Genomic DNA, 21,851 nt, shown 5'->3' on the forward strand with positions numbered 1-21,851 from the left:
TCCCTCTTCACCACAATGGTCCGGTACAATGTCTGCATTACTGCTGATGCTGCACCAATCCGCCTGTCAATCTTGGGGAGATTGACAGGCGGGACCCCGAGATACTTCAACTCCTTCACTTGAGGCAACAACTCATCCCCAACCCAGAGGGAGCAAGCCACCATTTTCTGGTAGAGAACAATGGCCTCAGACTTGAAGGTGCTGACTCTCATCCCAGCCATTTCACACTCAGCTGCAAACTGCCCCAGCATGTGCTGACGGTCGTGTTCTGATGAAGCCAACAAAACCACATCATCTGAGAAGAGCAGTGATGCAATTCGGAGGTTCCCAAAACGGAAACACTCCTCACCTTGGCTGAGCCTTGAAATCCTGTCCATGAATATCAAACAGAATCGGAGACAAGGGAAAACTTTGGCGGAGTCTGACACCCACTGAAACATGTATGACTTTATGCAGAGAATGCGGACACAGCTCTCACTTTGGTTATACAAGGACCAGATGGCTTGTAGCAACTGCTCCAGTACCCCATACTCCCGCAGTACCCCCCACAGAGTTAGGGTGACCAGATTTTAAAAATCCCAAACCGGGACCCTAAAAAGTGTACTACACTTTCGTGCATACGCATATGCACGCACTCACAATCTTGTCTGTCTCGCCGGACATGATACATTGAAGTATTTTTATCCCCTCTCACCAAAACAAGACAGGCTAGAGTAGCCGGTACTCGGGACACCCAGCTTGAAACCGGGACAATCCTGGACAAACCGGGACGTCTGGTCACCCTACACAGAGTGCCCCGGGGAACACAGTCGTAAGCCTTCTCCAAGTCCACAAAACACATGTAGACTGGCTGGTCAAACTTCCATGCCTCCCTCAGCACTTCCGCAAGGGTAAAGAGTTGGTGCATTGTTCCACAGCCAGGATGGAATCCGCATTGTTCCTCCTGGATCCCAGGTTCAACAATCGGTCGGAGCCTCCTTTCTAGCACCCTAGAGGAGACTTTCCCAGGGAGGCTGAGCAGTGTGATGCCCCGATAATTGGAGCACACCCTCCGGTTGTTGTCATCATTGTAGTTTATATGTAGAACTTCTCTGTCCTGATTTCAGGTCCAACACTAATGGAAACATAAAGGATAACCGTGCACACAACTCCTTGCTGGCACGGTGTGCAGTGGCCTCAGCACAATATCAGAAAAAAGACTGAAGTTTGAGTAATACATTTTGTGATAACCAATAATTAGCTTTTTCTTACGTGGCAACAATGTTAGTACTTTGCAGAAGGTATCAATTTGCTAAAATGGTTGACATTTCAATTTGATGGGAAATTCTTTAGACAAGGAAATTTGAGTTCAATCCAGCTAATGATCAGAACCTACTGGAAATGGCTGGACCTTGACTATCAACAGCTCTATCAATCTTCACAGAGAAGAATAATAATAATAACCCTGGCCATTGAAGACCTCTTGTCACAACTCTGGCACTTTCCACATAAACAGGCTTACTCTGGTGAAGCTCTCTCTTGTACAACCACGCATGAATTATTGCTCCCAAATGTTTTTGTTAATATAAGATAGTCCTCTGACTCTCCCACACAGGAAAATGGGTGAGTGAGGATCTGAAACCTGGCATGACTGCTTTGACAGCTATGTGGCCTAATAGTATGTAGAGAATGAGGATACATTTTTTTCTACTAATCGTTAACAATTTACCTTTCAGATAGCTGAGGGTGTGCTTTTCCAAACATCTCTTACTGAAGAACCTTTCGAACATTTGTTCATCCTCAAGTTTAGAATATGTGACTTTGTAATCAGAATCAGAATATTTTATTCATCCCCGAGGGGAAATTGGGTAATAAAAAGGAGTTTGAATGACAGAATAGTATATTAATGAAAGATAGATACATTGGTAGATATAGATATTAATATGGGACGTTGGCTTTATGTTGTGCATTATCACTATTTCACTTATTACTATTACTATTTTTCCATGTTTAATACAATAATAGGGCTGAGGCTCAGCTGGGACATTGGAGGACGAATAGAAAAAGCCTGTCAGCTCAGATAAGTGGAAAGGCACATCACGCGCAGACCTCAGTTCCACTGGAATCTCAACAGTGCCCACTTCCAACAAAAGCTTTAATTCGCTAAGACGCCTCTCTTTAAATGGGCAATTTAACAGACATGCATGCAAGGAGCCCTTCCTTTAGCGCACAGCAATGACTGTGGCATATGAGAGGGATTGTTGAGCTTTGGAGGATTTAAAATGTGTTGTAGCACGTTCTTCCTGAAATCACATTGAGCTTTGTGTTGTCATAAATTCAGTCGAAGCTTATGAGTCTAAAGCAGTGAAAAGAACATGGAAACTGTAATGAGGCACGTGGCTCCATAAGCCAAAATATGTTGCGATAATGCACAAGTTGTTGATGTGCTTTTATGTGTACGCCATCTTATATAAAAGGCTCTGGTGGGAGGGAAAGTTGTTGCAAGAGAAAAGGTATTATTTCCAAAGAACCTTCAGATTCCAATAAAAGTAGAGGCTGCCATGCTGGTAAGTGGCCATCTGTGTCAACATGACTACCATGGTAGACAAACTTGTCAACACATGCACTCACTCAGTCATTCAAAGCAAATAAATCAAATCATATTTTGCTCTTCAAAATGTATAAGGGAATAAAGAGTGGGTTTGTTTCAACATTATGGGGGCTCTGCAGCTACCAGAAAACTGCAGCTTATCAGGGAACCAGTAATACAATGTGTTAAAGGAGTATCTTACTTGTAGGTTTTTGTCTTGTCCAGCCACATGCCACATATGAGGGAACCCACCATGCCAGCAATTACAATGGTAAGACCAATTCTCCCAGCATTCACCTCTTCACCCTGTGACAGAAAATAATGATGCAATCTGTCTTTGCACTTTGGGCATGATGTGTCATGTAAACTTTACGCAAACATTATATTGCATACCCTTAGGATATCTTATCTGGGGCGAGCTAAATTGTTAAGATGTGACACTTGGAAACCCCAGGCCCCAGCTATCTGTGTCAGAGCAACATCCTTCGTAGTTATTTTTGCTTGTAAGTCTCAAAGGAAAAATCCCCAACACAACACTGCCAACATGTTGGTCATCATGCTGATATTGATCATTATTACAGAGTATGTCAAGAAAGAAAGAAAGATTGACGAGAAACAAAGAAACAAAACTAACTATAGAAAGAAAGGTAGGCAGAAACAAGGAAGCAGCATGTTTACGACCTGAAAATAAACAGGACTTACAGGGTAGTGTTCAATGATCATCCTGTTCAACAGCGTGGAAACAGCATAGAAACAGCCCACGTTCAGCCCTGTAGGGGGACAAAGAGAAAAAGAGTCTCCCTCTATTCTGAGAAGACCTGTAGAGAACAGACGCTCCAGATGGGACCTTTTAACATGGCCGTGACAGTTCTTATCCTAAAAACTTTGCTGGGAATTTCAAACATGAAATTTGAATGTTACCTTCAGCCTTTGCTTTTGTTAATACAGTACAAATGTTTAACTTTGATTTGGAACAAATGGTCCATAAATAACTCTTTGTATTAAGACAGCTTTTCCCTGAAGACATTTTTACAAGCTTTAAAACATGTCAAAAAGTTTTAATTGTGCAAAGAAGAGAATTAACAAAAATAAACTAGAGCAGAACGTTTAAAGCGCTTTAGCATCCACTGAATGGATATTAATGTCATACTTTCTTGACAATATAAGGCTACACATTTAAAAAAAATGAATTTTGCCTAAAAATTAATTTTAATATGACTAATTTTGGAAAATAATCAATCATTAGGCACCATTTGTATTCAAACAAACTTTTGATCAATGAGACACAAGTACTGTGTATTGGATGAACCCAATGCCATGATGATACATCCTCATGTCTGTAAACAAAATGACAGTGACATCTACATGTTTTTGTATTTGCTTTACCTTTCACTTTTAATAATGCAACATCTAACCTATATGACCAAGGCCCTTCCAAGAAACAGATCTGCCTGTGAAATCCTCAACTGCTATTATCATATGGTCTTTTATTCACCTGACCTTCAACCCCTGTGAGGCAACAGCGTCTGCAGTGCAGTTCTTAAACGAGTAGCCAAATATTTGAGATTGTTTGTTTTAATACAGAGGACAATGGCCTCTGAGGGCATTAGTGAGTGTTCTTGGTCATGCCATGGGATAAGAGATTTGCACTCAACAGTTTTCCAATCCTACGTATATGAGGGACCAAAGTTTGACATGCTTGGTTATACTCAAGGCTAAAAGATAATGAAAATCCATTGACCAAACAACCAGAGGTCTAAATGGCGTCCTCTGTCAAAGGACACCTGTCCCAGCTCATTTTACTGGACACATGATGCCTGGATCAGTACAGGAGACCTGGACTGTTTCTGGCCTTCTGAGCTTTTCCTTCTCTCTAGCCAAAATACCAAAAGTTCCATCCCTTAGGACAGAGTATACCTTGACAAAGGCTTGGCACGCTCTCTATTTCATCTCTGTCTATTCTTGTTGAACTGACGTGGCGGTCGTGTAATGGCAGATTGACAGATGAAGGTACGCAGGCAGAGACCCACCATAGCTGATCACCAGCAGCATGAAGGGTTTGTTGCAAAGCAGCCTAATAATGGAGGCCATGTACGAGTACTCATCCGGTTGGATGTTCCTAGCTTGGGCCTGGGCCTGGGTGGGGGGGATTTCTGGCCTCTCCTGGAATACTATTGGACAGAAAGACACACAGACAGACAGACAGGAAAGGACACAGTCCCACATAGAGACAGAGAGACAACACACACGCACACAAACATTTACACAGTTTAAACATCATACAGTCAACAAGTCAGTATTCAGCATATGAAGAACATGCTTATTTTGAGTAGAGAGTTTTCAACAACCCCAACGATTGAGTGGTTAAAATCACCCTCCGAGTATTTCAGGTACTTGTGGTACGCCTTAATGGTACGGCGAGTTCAGAATCTGATACACTGGATAAAACCCCCTCCCAAAGTAAAACAAATGGCAACTACCTCAGTAAGCTAGCGATAGTGACATGATAGTGAACTCTGCTTTCCACCATCTGTTCTTCTATCAATCAACACACACACACACACAGGGTCTAAGCCCGGATGCCAGAGAGAGATGACTGGGTCATCAACCCGCAGCAAGGATGGAGGCCATGCTGACAGGAAGACATTAAGATGGGCATTAAAAAAGAATAACAAATGAAGAGAGACAGGAGCATGTGCTTGTGTGTGTGTGTGTGTGTGTGTGTGTGTGTGTGTGTGTGTGTGTGTGTGTGTGTGTGTGTGTGTGTGTGTGTGTATAAAAGGGCAAGGACTTCTGAGGTAATCCCCGGCAGAATGGAGAGATAAGATAAAATACCCTAACAGGAAGCAGCTTCTCAGCCGTTTGCCTTACCGCCACTGCAAAAATGTCCATCCTACGGAAACATTCAGTCAAGAGCTGAGTCCTGAGATTTGGTTTCCCTTCAAGCAAGACGAAAAAGTTACCCAACTGGATCAGAAGTTCAGCTTTTATCCAATATAGTTTTTTTTTTCCTGTTTCAAAAAGTTTCTTGAAACAGGCGACATCTTAAAAAAGGTGGCTTCCACTACTGCATAGATAAGAGACAGCTGGTTCAAGGACATAATTCACAGGATGTGTATTGGAAAAAAAGTGAAACTATTTTGTCTTATTGCCGAGTTGTTTTACTTGTTTCAAGAAACTCAAGTTTCAGTGCTAAACCAGAGGACTTGTTAAGAAATCTCCCACGTGGCGTTCATCAGTGTTAAGACAACAGACAAAAGAGATAAACTCGTACTGTAGATCATGACTTCCGCTACTGCAGCCTTGTTGGTGGGTTTGATGACTCACTACCGACAAGGTCGATCAGGTGCTGCTTGACGCATCTAGTAGTGCAGCTAACAATCACTGTAGCTAAAGGTGGAATCCAACTGACTCAAAATAAATATTAGTGGAGCTCAAGAATGTTTCAAGTTTAGTAATCATATATGAAAGCAAGTATAAAATATTCTCATAATGAAACGCTTGTTTTGCTGAATAAGAAACTCTATCGAAGCACCTTTCATAAACAAAGCATGTTTTTGTAGTTTCTCCTTTCGATTTTACTTTTGCGCAGCCTGTTGAAAAGAGGCTGCTTACTTTGCAATTGACCATTTTTATTTGGAATCCTTGCTCCAATTTTTAGAATCCAAAATTGAGGGGGGAAAAAAAGAAGAAAAGCGAAACGCTTAGTTTTTAGTCATTGTCAAGATTGAACACCATCTCCACCACTCATTACATTCATTCGTCCACTCTGTATAGCAGCTCTTCAGGGTTGTGGGGGTGCTGGAAACTATCCCAGAAGGCACTGGGCAGAAGACTAGAGAACTCCCCGTACAGGTAACCCATCTATCAAAGGGCCCACACATACAGTCACAAACACACCATTCATACGTAAGGTCAATTTAGAGTTTCCAATTCATCAAAGATGGTTTTCTTCTGACTGTGGGGAGGAAATGCAAACTCCGCACAGAAAGACGGGGATAAAACATGCGACTCGTGTTTCGAGGCAACAGTGCAAACCCTTAAATCACCGTAACATATTCCAGTTATTACATTGTTAACAAAATAATCAGTTTGAGCCAAGCAACCATCAGTGAGTACAGCTTTGCAACTTAGACTTCAGCCTTTCCGTATTTGCCAATCTTGACTCATCGCCACAAATGGACACAGGAAATCCTGAAAACTGCCTTAAAATTAAATGATGATGAATGAGGAAACAGCCAAATTTCACGCTTTTTATTTTGCAGCTTCGGCAGCTCACTGAAGACTGTAGGAATATCTTTTCTATTTATTTAAATTATGTAACATTCGATCATCTGTTAACTGGACACATTTTTCAAAATGTACTTTCAGGAGCGACGCTCCTTTTGAAGCCAATTTCAGCTACATTCATTCCTTTATGTCGACTACACATGAAGTCAAATACTCTCCTGAAACATAGTAAATAAGTTTAGGTTGAGATCAAAACTTGCTCAGTGGGAGTAACAACGATTTCTTTGGATCAGAAAAAAGTGAACAGAGCTATAACCTAGTTTACATTAGCCTTCATATTAACTCCTAAACACTTCAATCTACAGTGCAACTGGCACAAAGTCTCTAACCAAGAGTAAGGGCCTGTTTATGTTACAAAACATAGAATACGTCGTCATCTATAGGGTGGGATAACATGACACTGTCGTTATTCTATACATGAGACTGTGTTTAAAAGTGTACTGCCTTGTATATATTTACAGTACATCTGATATGTTATGAGTTTAATGCTTACTGACGCATACCACACCCTTAATATTCTGAATCACCGCCGCAGCCAACACCCAAAGGCTGAAAACAGCACAATATAACCAGTCTAACCATTCTGATTAAGAGGAAGTGCCGTCACATGATTTGTCAGAATGAAAACATAATGTGAAGCGGAGTTGACATAATGTGAAAGCAGAGACAGATTCTGCTTGCTGTGCAATTAATGAACTGCAACTTAGTGAATATGTTAAATGATAAGAGCACCAATAGTAACGACGACAGAAAGACACTGTGAGACAGCAAATCTTTTCATCAAACTTTGATGTGCTGTCTGCTAAAGAAATCAAATAGCTATGGTCAAAAGTCAGCGCCCAAAGTGAGAAAATTGGCCTGAGAGAAAACACGTAAAACCCGATCCCTCTTAGTTGCCAAACACGCCAGTATTTGCCAACTGCCTAGCTTCAGGCTCCGGTTTCTTTGGGTGACGTGTGAAAATACAGCAAGCTATCTTTCATTACTTCCTGGCTGTATACGGGACGAAGAGGGCTGTTAGGATCCCACAGGGATGGAATGAGGGGTTACAGTATGATGTGACCAGGTTGGCTTTCCTAGGGAACAATATACCTTAACTCTTCAGTGTGTGTGTGTGTGTGTGTGTGTGTGTGTGTGTGTGTGTGTGTGTGTGTGTGAGGAAAGTACCAAATATATATAAAATAGCTCTCAAAAAACTTCCAGAATGTTCTGACAAAAAAAACTAACAAACACCCTTTTCCCCCGTTTCAAACTGAGAGAGCTTGGGCAGAAAACACATAATGTGTTTATTCAGCGGTAACCAGGGTTTATGTTGTTGTTGTCGACCAAAGGTCTGTTTCTGCTTCCCCGGGATTAAAAAAAAAAGAAGAAAAAAAAAGGTTTTCATGCTAGCAGCCATCTCTGGTTTCATGCCTGATGACCCATTGGCTAAATATCACCCAAAAAGAGGAATCTGCGGGGAAGCAACTCAATGCTTCCCTCACTGTCAGTGAGTTTTACTTATCTGCAGAAGTGAAAGGAGGATTTAACGGAGCCCAGGAGGTTGATGATGTCATAAAACACTCTCATGCCTTTGAAGTTCCTGCTTGTGTCTTTTTTTTAACATTGTGTCCAACAAGAGCAAGCCAGAAAGCGGACAATTACAGCAATTACTGCAGCTGCTCATCTAGTTGGGATGGAGTGCTGTTGAGTTTTCACTAGACAGCACATCTCAGCATTAACTAAACCTTCAGAGGACTGAACCCCCCACCAGCACTGCCTTAGCAGAATAACAATCAAAGTCGGAGCCCAAACTGGAAGAACAAGGTGTCCAAAGGATTGTATGTCAAACAATGAACCACAATGTTGCAAACAGCCTTCCAGAAACTCCATTCTGTTCTCATTTAAATATGTGGATGCCAACCCACTAAAATGCCCATTCCTATTTGGCTTTACTATTAAGGGGAGCAGAAGTCCTTTAATCTAACTGTTTATTTAACAATTCATGCTACTAGAAGACAGAAACTGTCACAATGATGAAGATACCTGTTACTTTTCAGAGCTTTGCCTGTGGGATTGAAGTAATAACGAGGGAGAGTAATAATGGGCAACCAACCGTGCATGAGCATGGAGCAATGGCTGTTCTTGAGCATTAAATGTGCCTTCTCATAGTCAACATTCATCATGAAGACTTACCAATGACCACAAGGACAAAGATCACCGTGGCCACTCCAGCAGTGATGTAGAACATGATACTGATGTGGTATGACAGCTCATCCATATCATCCACATTAGGCACCAGTATTGGTGGGATCAAGAACCCAATGGCGATGCCCAGCTGCGGGTGAGAAGGACAAAAACCTAGTATTACTCTGTGTCATCACCTAATGTCTACGCAAACACACACACAAACACAACAAAACATAATCTTTAGAGAAAAAGCATCATTATTTTAACAGGAAAAGCATAGAGAAAGGGATCGCAAGACAAAAAAAGGGGTTTGAGACTTATACAAACCATATCAGAATATAGCCTACAGTTAGGTTCGTTGCTTGTTCTACTTTAAAACGCGTAGGCAAATTTAAAGGTGAGATTTTAAATATCTTACAAACATTTTCGAACTGTTTAAAGCATTGGCATTTGACTGCTTGCCATTTGTTAGAGTGATAAATGCCAGCTATTTCAAACACTCCAATAATGCATGCTTGATTAGGTGTCGACGTGGCAGCAGTAGAAAATACAACAAAGAGTGTGTTAAGTTATAAAAGTAATGCCAGTATTCAAATTTCTTGGAGACGGTAGTCCAGAAATGTGCCTGAAGATAAAACATCTATGCCTCTATTAAGATACTAAACAACCCCTTACAAACACCCCCCCCACCTACCCTTCCCTGCTACCCCACCACTCCTCCCTTACTGTCCAGCAACAACTATAGTGGGTCTAGGGGCAATAAAGGGTGGTAAACTTTCCAAATTTGAATACCACATGAGAAGTCCCCACTTCCTCAGCTTCCTAGAGCCTCAACATTCCAGAGGGGACATCTGCCGAGGTCCCACGGCTCTAGGGGAAAGGTGAGAGGGAGAGAAGTGCGAGAGGTGACGAGACATGCTCCTCTAGGAGGACCCCACCAGTGTAAGTGTGCGTGGCGTGCACTTTGATAATTGTGTCATTCCCCTTAAATCCTCACTGCATGCTAGTTCCTACATTGTCACTTGCACAGAGACTTGCCGCTCTTCTACTGTGTCTAGGGGGTGCACTGCCTAGAGCTTCTTTCATTGATGGAAACGAATCTAGCATCAGCTACGAGAACATTGGTCAACTTACCTCATGGTCATTTTGCTAGGGATAGCTTTATAAGAGACTCACAGGAGCCCTTTTAAAGATCAGCATCCCTACAACAGAGTAACTGAAAAGTGATCTTTGTTCAATCAGTCACAAATTCAAGGAAAACAAAATAAAAAATGGGAAAACCATCTGAAAATTGCTTGCATTTTAACCCTAGCAAAATCTATACATAGAGTAAGATTTTATAGCTTTTCTATAATATGAAAAACAGTTTTTAGTCATAGTTGGTCAAAATGGCAGCTCTTCCTCATCAGTGCCAATAGAAATTACATTTGACAAACAAATGGGAAGTGTATTTACACTTTGAAACATCACATGCCTTTATGCAAATCCATTACTTAGTCCTGTTCACTTGGACTATTTCTGAGCATCCGAGGGGGGATCTAACCTCCTTCAGCCTAAAAGTTTGGAAAGTATAGGTTTTAGGACCAGAGCCAAAGGAATAAAGTAGCTGTGAGCAAATAAACACCAACAGCAGTGCAGCCTTTAATCCTCACATACTATAAAGCCAGGACCAGGATGTGGGGCTGAGTCACAGAACAGAAACATGCATGACAGTGACCGATATGCAGTGTTTCTCCTGAAGCATGTGAGCGGGCACACAGGTCAAGTGAACAGAAAAGCTTTTTGGTTTCAGAGGATGAAGTGTCGAGCCCCTGTGAGATACTCTAAACATGTTCATCTAAATTCCATTTTAACTTGATAAGGCATCTATGCCTCATATTTCATGAGAGGAACTTTTTTGAATTTGAATGAGAAACCAAAGGCAATACACCTGAATACCATATAGCCACGTAGTCCATTTTAACAGCTTGTTTGGGAGTCTACAGCGGTTGTCTACAGTTAAAATTTGAAAGAGGTTTTAAGTGGTAGGAAGTGACTCCAGAATGAAAAAAAACCCCCATAAAAACAGTCAGTTTCACTCAAATCCCATGGATCTCTCTACTGTGTCCTTGTCCTTTTATATTATTCTTGTACAGAGGCTATTCCTTTGACTCTGATGTCTACATCTACGTGTTTGGTGCACATCTTAAGTAAAGGAGAGCCCACGGTATGATGCATGCAGATGGCTCCTGCTGGCCAGAGTTGCAGGTGACAAGGTAAGTAAAGTACTGTACGAGCTACGTAGTATTTGCAGTGTGACCCATTTGCAGTCCATCACTGACAGAAGCTAAATACAACCACACACACCCTCCCTAGCAACCCTGACTATCTTGCCATGGAGACAGCATTCTCAGTGTAATCTAATTGGTACAGTTAATTTACCCAAGCCGTGGGAGCTTGTTCAGAAGCAGACGGTTCGAGTGGTGGAAGTCACTCGCCATCCCCCGCAATTTCCCCAGGCTAGGAAGAACAAACCACACACACAAACATAAAAAAAAAAAATCACTTTGCATAATTCTCTGAAAGCCTCTACGGAGATTTGTAGTTGGTTAGACCTGTGTACCTGATTTCATCTGAGCCTCAACATTCTCCCCTTTCCTCGCTGTGAGGCAAAGTTTTTATTGACACACCTGTTGCCTGTGTACATTTCCACGAAGACCCTAGTGTGAGTGTGTTGTGAAGATGATCCAAAAATAAAAACTCTGATTTACAAGTAGGAGTCAAGTGTCTTGAATATTTATAGGCTTGACCCAGCTGATATGGACAATGTCCAAGAGGATTAATTTCCATATTTAGCTCGCTGTCATCACATCGTTTCAGAGATTAAATTTTCTATTCAACAAATATGATTTGCTTACGTAATAGTTCCCACTTGAAAAGTTGGTAGTACAGAACTGTAAGGTATACAGCGAAATAAGTACACCCCAGGATGTATGACTATTGCCATCTGACAACAGCAGACTATCCTATCTGAATTGCTGATATGAATAAGGCCCAAGGCTCGTGCATGATGTAAGGCTCAAGGCTTGTGCATGATGTGGACCACTCCATGCCACCCATCTAATCCGGAAGTTTGGTGTCTGCAAATTAAACTTTATCTTAAATGTCAGGGAGATATGAATCAGAGTCTCTCATTAGCTTGAATGCATCTAAATGTAAGCTGTAAGCAAAGAAAAACACATACACACGTACCACACACACACACACACACACACACACACACACACACACACACACACACACACACACCCACCCACACCCACACACACACACACACACACACACACACACACAGTTGTTAGTATGGATACAACAGAGTCCAGTTTGTAAGCTGATTTCCTGGGCAACAAATAGGCGGGCACATAAGAAAAACTGCCTTTGGGTCGTCAGATTGGCTAGCACTCACATGGTCCGAGGTGATATTAACAAGAGAGGAAACTCATTATGTAAACAGCTAGAAGATATTTGGCCCTGACAGTACATAGCAATGCCTTTCTGATATCCCTCTCGCTGTTGGAGACTGAAGAGGCCAGTAATCCTCCACCAGCTGTGTCCCCCAAGCAGAGAGAGGGATTCACTTCCTGAAACCTGCTGACTCAAAAGGAAAAGCTTACTATGACAAGGTAGGAATCAGCATTCGCAGAAACAGACTCGCAAAACAGAACAGTTATATATTCAAGATAACAAACAGAAACAGAAAACATCGCTATTTCATTACTGACAGACTGACATTAAGAAATGGATCTGAAAACCAGGTCCTATGGTAGCTCTACCTTGCTTGCGCTCTCTCTATCTCGCGCTCTCTGAAACACACACACACACACACACACACACACACACACACAATTATCTTATTATCTTAACACCAACATTAAATGTGCATCAACACCCAAGTAAACACACACAAGGAACATTTGAGCAGAATGGGTAAATATGGACACACCTGGTTTCCCAGAACACCAATGGAACAGGCAGTGGAGACCTCCTGCTGTCCAAACCACAAGGAAGCAAGTCTGGATGGGATACCCAGGACATACACTGTGGCCACTGAACACACAAATTGGCCGAAGAAGGTCATGGGAAACATGTTAGGGGCAGCCGTTCCCGTCTTGATCCATGCCCCAATGCAGTTGAAGGCAGAGCCCACCACTACTACATCCCTGATGCCCCGATTGTCGAGTAGCCACATGACGGGCAGGATGAGGGGTATGTAGGTGAGGAAGTAGATCATGGAGAGCCAGTCGATGGCGAAGGTGTCGATTTTGTAGAAGCGTATGAAGATGTTGCTGATGATGCCATACTGTAGCCACATGAAGGCGTTGCTCATGGAGTAGGCACTGAAGAGGAACAGCATGACCCAGCGGCGCTTGTACAACTTGGTCTCCATAAGTGGGAAAAGTTGGGTGGTGTCCAGGATGGAAGGCTCCAAGGCCAGGCTGCTGTCTCCAAGAGGCAGATGGCGATCATGCTCTCCCAGGCTGCCTCTCCCCCTTCTTGTAGGAAAAGACTCATTCCCCCCAGCCTTGGGATGACCGTCCATCCAGTCATGCTGATATTCGGCCTGCAAACTCATGCTCCTCCCACCAACACTCTTGCCTTTTCCTTCTGCCTTTTGTAGCATTTAGGAGCTGGAGGGAAGAACAAATATTTCTCCTTGTGTTCGATCTGTATCAACTGGAGCTATCTAGCTTGACTGCACCCTCCCCGACCCACACACTTCCAGGTGTATGTTTCCTGAACACAAACTTCCCTGGTAGGTAAATCAGTTAGCTCAAGTGCTGCGCCTAAAGCAAATATTGCCTCTTGTCAGTCCTACTGACTCGTTAGACATGCATTTGAGTTGCAGTTTAAATATAACGAGTGGTGTTGGAGAGCTCTAGTTCACGCCAACCCTTTCATGCCTGATAGTCTCTGCCAGTGTCGAGGCTGACTGAATGTACTGGTATTTATCACCCTCTGCTCTTTAGTCATGTGATGGTATTCTTTTGGGAGTTTTCCTCCTCCATTCAAACTCCTCCTTCCAGCTTAGGTTACAGCACCAACTAGCACCTGATATCAGGCTCTCTGGCTGAACTCTGATTGGGATTGGGTCTGATGGGCTATATGGTAATTTTGTTGCTGAATTTGGGCACATGACACACACACATGCACACACATGAACATATGTATGTGTATGTATATACACACACACACACACACACACACACACACACACACACACACACACATATATATATATATATACACTCACACACACACACCCACACACACACACACACATCACATCTAAACCACAATGAACAAATAGCCATTGAGGACAACACTTTAAAAAGACTGCAAGTTCACCAGAAATGGAAATTGCCACAGCTATACATGTCATCATCCAAAGCAAACAACTGTTTAGCAAACATTTGAATACTGAAAAGCCAGTTTGCGTTATGATACGAGTATTCTCACAACTAAAGCTAAAATGTGACTAACGACATTTTGAAACATTCAAAAGCAAATATAGGTGTATGGTAAGTTATTATCACAACTGAAGCCTTTAAATTATACTGGAACATAGATGAGCCATAGTTAATGCAAGAAATTGAAAAAAATTGCCAATGTTCTACATTCATGCAGAAAGCAGCTTAATTTTTCAGCCCATCGGAATATGAATACATAACTGCAAACACGCGGTGCAATTTATGGGTAATATTGGGACCTCGCCACATCACTTTGATCGATGCTGTCGGTGGATGGTAACGATAGGTCATAGAAAACTACCAAACAAAGCAAGAAGCTTTCAATCGACAATCTTACCACTACTATAGTATTATTTTCTATGGCTTAAGTCTCTCCTTTGGAGCAACACCCCGTCCGTCCACTGTGACCAATGAATGATGATTTGGATTTGTTTTTTTGTACATTATCCATTAACACTTCTGTACATTGTCATCTTTCTGTGTCTCATGACCCATGGGTGGAAAACTGCTGACAAAACTGCATGCAAGTTAGTTCTGAGAAGTTAACGCCTAACCTCGTCTTTAATAGTTCTGTTGCCTCCAATGAACCGAGACCTAAGTCTAACTGGTGTTTTTGGGAATTTAATTTTAACTCAAGCAACTGCTGAATACATCCAGTCTTCACTGTCTACGTCCTAACCATGCACAACCTGTGCAACTCAGAGCACAGCAATGCAATTTTTATATTTAGTGCATAAGACCAAATGCAGTGTGGTATGTACACATACGGTTCCAAGAATACATCCTATATTTATATGAGCAAAACTAGGTCAACACTTATTGACAATAGCTGCACACATGTTGTCCAAAACAGAATTTTATGGTATTCTGCTGTTTAGAAGCAGGTTCTATTATCATGGTAAAACTTAAGCGTTTGTGATTTATAAATAGGATCTACTAATGCCTGATCACATTACATCATCTGCATTGGGCATTACCAGGCTGCCAGACCCTAAGACAGTTTATTTTAAAAGTGAGTTATCACCAGCCAGCGACTCCATGCCCTCGTCTGATCTTAGCTGGTGAAACAGGCATAAAAAGACTGAATCTGACAAAAAAGCAATTTGAATGCCAATCGTCAAATAACTGGAGAATAATGGAATGGGAAGCGGCTCTTCTTTCACTTTTACTAAACACTGAAAATGTGATGTCATGTCCCCTGGTGAACTTGGGACGCGGTGAGTAATGAGAGTTATAAGAATGTAATCTTAGGTGCCCCTCTTTTCAACTCTCTCCAACTGCACTGTCTCGGGGGGGGGGGGGTGATTTATTGATTTCTTTTTCTTTAGAAAATTCAGTTTATACGGATGACACCATGATGCCTGAAAACAAATGGCTCTCTATAATTTCTATAATTTCTGAGAAAAGCTATCTGAGAAGCAGTGGTAATTAATACGTTGTTGAAGGGTAGTTATATGTATCTCTTAATGTCTTTACCGGGCTACAAAAACTATCCCTTTGGCTAAAGAAGTGGCGTTAATGTGTCAAAGACTGAAAAGCTGTCAGAGTCACAACTTTACCAAAGAGATACTATGTGCAATTCTAGACATCCCTAAATATAAAAATTACATTGCTCATGTTTGCAGCAGGGCATCTATTTTACATATGAACAAGCACTGCAATAGTTAATGTGATTGCTTATCACTTTTAGGGCATGGACATGTCTGGCATCATGAAGCCAAATCATAGCCTGTGGTAAGAACCAATAAGAAGTGGCTTTAGGAGCTTAAGCTGGATGAATCTGTGCCCTCTTTTAAATCACTTCTTAAAACTCACTAATATGGCCTTGATTTAGGTAATTATCTTCCATGAAACATCTCTGACCTCCCTATCGCGTTGTGCGTTCAAATTTCTTACCTCGCTCTCGTTGATACTACAGTGGATTCAGCAGTTGTGAATATTTAATCTAATTTTTCTAGAGTACTTTAATGTTATGATTGTGTTCTGATCACTATAAGAATAGTATCGAACTCAGCACAGCCCGGCAGTGTGAGCTAGCATCAAACACCTACACACTGAGGATGCAAAACAGAGGGTTTGTCGTGATCGTCTAAGACGCTGGACTTTATCAGACTTTGTCAATAGTTCCTTATCCCTTCGACTGTAAAGAGATAAGAGTGGACCTCCAGTACCACGTCCCCATCATTTCTCCAGTGGCATGTCTAGCTGTTGAAACTGTGCTTACCTTACGCTGCTTACTTTTCTTGGCAATTCTGAATCGAATGCTGTTGCGAATCTCATATCGCGTCTCTACATTATATCTGTCAATCTCATATTCTTCCCTTAGGGGCTGCAAATAAGAAGCCCCTTAAGGTAAGTCTACACAGGTGTCTCACATCTAGGATTTGAGATATGAAATTTCAGCTTAGATAATTGCAGTATTTTAAATTGCTAGACTACTTAGTATTGATTTTTTTTCTTTTTTTTATTGTAACAGCAAAATAATTCAGTGTTTTAATGACAATTGTATTTAAGAATCTGTAATAATGCTGACAGGTCAATATACAAAACAAACAAACAAACAAACAAACCAGAAAAAGCTTTTTTGGGGGGGGGGTCACTGAAATTTTTTTTAAGTCGGATTTTAGCAAAATTCTACTCACATTCTGTTATAAAACAGTAGTTTAAACGTATATCTCGACAAGTCGGATGTATAAATGGGGTTGAATCATCTTGGGGCTAAATTACACGACTGACTCTCCAGGTTTATGTTGTACGTACAGTGAAGCGCATCTAGAGTCGAAACTCCACACGGGGCTTATTTGATCGGTTTCAGTCTCTACAGCCGCGCTCTTTCTGCTTCTCGGCGGGGCTGAAATGTGCCTTGTTGTCGTTGTCGAGACCCCAAAAACTGAGCCGCATGAGACGAACACGCTTCGACTTCACCCGCGCTTCCAGTCCCCATCTCTTTGCCCGCGTCGGCAGAAAGCGGTCGTTGCGACACCACGTTTACTTTTGATAACATATCAGGGATTTGAAAACTAATCGCTTAATTGATAGTTTATCACTTGACAAACTGTCGTTAAACGTGACGTAACCGATCGGAAGGACCGCTTTTCTCTTGACGCCTCGGCCCGCTGTCGTGCCGTCCAGTATGGGGGACAGACGATCCGTCTGGATGTCATTGGAGGAGGAAGGGGGAAACGGGGGAGGGGAGGGGGGTTAGTAAACGCTCCCAGCAACGTCTCCTTCCAGTTTGAGCAAGAGTGGAAAATTCCAGTGGTATTCCTATACTGTGCTGCCCCTACCGCCCCTTACCTTCAGCTGCACCGCTTTCGTGTCGTGTGAAGCGAACCATCAGGCATGAATGGTGGAAGTGAAAGAGACCAGGCGAGCCAACACCACAACAACCAAAAAAAATAAATAAAGAAAAAGAAAATCCCAATAAATGCACACTGATAATTTCGCAGAGCTTTCGTTTTGTACGAGGGCATTTACGCAATACCCCGCCAACCGTGAACAATCGCGAGGTGTTTCACATCAGTTGGTGAGATTTCACTCGGGTCCCTAGTAGTGGAATCGCCGAGGTATCCGCGCTGCCAGCGACGCACTAAGCGTTCGCCTTTATTTCCGTTAAGTAAAACGCGAAAGCATCGGGAGGACCAGATCTACTGTTAAGATTCACATACGTTACCGTCACCAGCAACACCATCTCACGACGAGATAGTCTCACTGTATCTCAGTATCTTTAAGCTTTTCTTCGATCGCCTCCAAGGATGACACCCGAGTGCGGGGCACGCTTGCCGTTTTAATATGAAATATAAATGACTTGGTACACCTTGTCATGGAAATAGGTATACGACGTCCTAGCCTACTACTTACGACATGTTTTCTTTAAAAAAATGCATAGTTTTTAAGAAATAAAAAAAGGAGACTCGGCTTGACATACCTGGAGCACCCCCGCATTAATAGACAACAGTGTATGCACTGTACCAGCGGAAGATGGCGGAATTGTACAGTCACCACGTCATTTCCCTTTAAATGTCCCCAATTTTCTGCCTCTGAAAATAGTGTGAATCCCAACTTGTGACATTTATTTCCAGGGTATTATTTACATGGTAAAAACACCTTCCACAACACTGAGATGGTGTAAACCCGGTGTATAACCCAGTATACTCGGCCCCGATATAGGTTGGTTTGTCAAGGCTGTGACTATCGAGATAGGAATGTTTTTATGCATGCTCAATAACCCAGGTAAGGAAATCACAGAAAGTTGAACCAGTTCATCCGGGCACAGCGTTTATTGAGAGAGAAACGTTTCATCCCTCATCTAAGTGACCTCTTCAGTTTCAAGTATCCCCACCCTTATAAACAATACAGCGGCATAACGTTGAAACGTCTCTCTCTCTCAATAAACGGCGTGTCCAGATGAACTGATTCAACTTTTTTGTGATCGAGATAGGAATAATTTTCGGCGACGTTACTGAAATATACAAAAAGTCGCCAGCTGAATAAAATAAAGTTAAAAAATAATAATTGCATTGCATTAATGATCACAGAAAGTTGAATCAGTTCATCCGGACACAAGGTTTATTGAGAGAGAAACATTTTATCCCTCATCTTAAGTGACCTCTTCTGTCTCAACTGACAGCAGGTGTGCCCCACCCTAGTGGCACAGCGACCGAAAACAACGATCGGCTTCATATGCAAATTGCCATGACCATTAAGTAGAGTTACAACGGCCATGTGTACTATTCACAGAAAGCATTGCATTAATGGATAATCCAGACAAATTAGGTTTCCCTGGGGGTGATATTTAAATTCAAAAACGCATGCCGCGTCAAGTCTACAGTCCCCCCATCAGATTTACACACACGCACGCGCAAACGGATGCGCGTGTATGAGGAGCGTCGCTTGGTGCGCGCGTCATGGAGCATGACACGGATCTAACAAACACCTTATTTCCCTACGTTACAGCCGATCAATGGACCGAAGAGAAGGACGCGTGGAAAGATAATCCTCCCCAGAGAATCAACAATGAAGGGACCACGTTTCTGGACCACGCTGTGATGACAGGCGTCCCTTGAAGCGTGAAACTCAGCAGTATTTGTTGAGAAGCCATGGTTACCGTGATGATGAATGCTAATCACAAATCGATACCGGGCATGAAACCGAGGAGAGCTGAACTATTTTAGGCGCATATAAACATCCATCCATTCATTAGCTGCGCCGTTTGCACTCGACCAAAAAGCGTCACCGTTGAACGGGTTTGCATGTGTTATGAGGTTTTCGAGGAATTGAGAGTTCTAGTTCATGAATTCAGATTTACATTATGCACCCGATTTAATATTTTTACCTGGGCAATAATAGGGTAAATGTATACCAGAATACTGCGCTTAATGTTGCACGGCGTTTGACTTTGCTTTCTGGGTTTGTTTCTGATTATCGTCCACTTGACAGAGTGGAAGAGGTTTGTAACAGCTTATGACACGTTCTTTTTCCTCCCAAAAAGATCTAAGGTAGATGCATAAATGCGTACAGAGACGGATATGATCTTAGATGGGTAGATATAAGATTGAGTTTACACCAGTCTCCATTTCCAAATTAATGTACAGCACGTGAGAATTCATGACGATTTACGACATCCCATCTTTGCCAGGTGAATAAACCACATTTAAGTGGGTTTATACTACAACCTGTACTCGGGGGGGGGGGCATGCAATGGATTGATATTCGCCCCTTGATTTTGAGAGTAATCTCAAATTACTTCAAAAGCACCCAAAACTTACCTTGCATATATCTCTTCCCATTTTTTTTCCTTTCCTTTTTTTTGTGTGTGGCAATTTCGGAATGCGGTGAGTAAGTGAAACCTACCCAGGCACCGGTGAAGCTGACATTAACCCAGGCGCAGACATCAATTACTGGTCACGAATATGAAAACTCAATTGAAAAAAAAACATCCTCTGTATTGCATATCATGTATATGTGTCTAACAGGTAAACCCACCTGATTGCCAAACACTCCAATAGAGCAGGCAGAGGACACCTCCTCCGATCCAAACCAGACTGACGCTAAACGTGAGGGCATCCCGAGGATGAAGACCTGGGCAAGGGAGCACGCGAACTGTCCAAGCATCGTCACCCAGAATAAGTTCGGCCTGACGCTCGCCACCTTGATCCACGCCCCAATACAATTAATACCGGTTGCCATAAGTCCAATCACCCGCAGCCCCTTTTTGTCCAGGAGCCAGGTCACCGGGAAAATAAAGGGGATATATGTCAGCATGTAGATCATTGACATCCAGTCTATGGCGAAAGTGTTGACGCCGTAGAACTTGGTGAATATGTTGTTGATTATTCCGTACTGGATCCATTGAAAGGAGTTGCACAGAGAGTAGGAGCCGAACAGGAACACTATTGCCCAGCGCCTCTTGTACAACCGCGTGGTGGCCCCGCTGTTAACGCACTCGGTCTGCTCCTTCGCACCTTCCGGTGGGTTTCTCCCCACATCCGAGACAACCTTTGTCTCCAGAGTGTCACCGTCGACCAAGTCCGATCCGTCACCCATTTTGTCCCGAGTCTCAGTTGAGACGAACGCGATATTGAAGTTATATGGGGGATGGGGGCAGGGAAAGTGAAGAGGAAATCACGCTTACTTACATGGAATCACAGGAATGAATGACTGTACACGTCTGAAACTACCGGTTTCGTTTAGTCCACCCCCCTTTGTCGATCACTTGACTCGTCTATTAGTCACGGGGTAATTGGGGAAATCGCGCTGAATAACATGGACTGTGGGTTTTTTGGTTTTTTTGGGGGGGGTTGTTTTGTTTTTAAGGCTCGCTCTAAATAATATTGCTATAACTTCAACATCTGACTGGGGTCATCTCTCCGACAAACGACATTCCCCCCAAAAGGCTCATTTAGGCATAATACTCGCGCTCTGTCCCAAATTCCCAGTTATCAACCCCCAGTATACTTAGAGGCTCGTGCGGTCGAAACTCCACCCAACTTGGGTGGCGAACCAATGATGAGAAGAAGGGGCCCTAGACAGCGACACCGAGCCTTGACTGGGAGGGCAATCGGGCCAATATAGAGCAGATATAACCGCCTTGTAGTCTGCTTGACGTAGGCAGTGAGCCAGCAAGACCCACCCGGCTACGTTTGGCCCAGTAAACACACTAGAGGTGCAAAGGTTTTTCTTGATTTTGCTTTCATAGCTTAACTATGTTAATCTATCAGCTATTTCCACCGCACCCCCTCCCAGATAAGAATGATCGCGTTGAGCAATGCTAATCTTGTTTTTAATTTGATTTGACCTCATTGGTGAAATGGGCA

General features: G+C 42.6%; 1 protein-coding gene across 3 annotated transcripts in view; it reads right to left on the bottom strand.

The window, feature by feature from the left end:
- The window catches only part of flvcr2a (FLVCR heme transporter 2a), a 29,098-nt gene extending 7,941 nt beyond the window's left edge, over nt 1-21,157 (bottom strand). The window contains exons 1-7 of one of the 3 annotated variants that reach the window (XM_056296172.1): nt 18,464-18,497; nt 13,011-13,695; nt 12,841-12,870; nt 9,035-9,176; nt 4,600-4,740; nt 3,272-3,339; nt 2,772-2,875 (exon numbers count right to left, since the gene is read on the bottom strand). In XM_056296172.1, the coding sequence (XP_056152147.1) occupies nt 2,772-2,875; nt 3,272-3,339; nt 4,600-4,740; nt 9,035-9,176; nt 12,841-12,870; nt 13,011-13,688 (1,163 nt within the window). In that variant the 5' untranslated portion in view covers nt 13,689-13,695; nt 18,464-18,497. Of the gene's footprint in view, nt 1-2,771; nt 2,876-3,271; nt 3,340-4,599; nt 4,741-9,034; nt 9,177-12,840; nt 12,871-13,010; nt 13,696-18,463; nt 18,498-20,520 lie in introns of those variants that run through there. The other 2 variants (XM_056296173.1, XM_056296174.1) reach the window with 2 other exon arrangements.
- Between the last annotated feature and the right edge of the window lie 694 nt (nt 21,158-21,851).

Source organism: Lampris incognitus, chromosome 16 (genome assembly GCF_029633865.1).
Source record: "Lampris incognitus isolate fLamInc1 chromosome 16, fLamInc1.hap2, whole genome shotgun sequence".
NCBI lineage: Eukaryota > Metazoa > Chordata > Actinopteri > Lampriformes > Lampridae > Lampris > Lampris incognitus.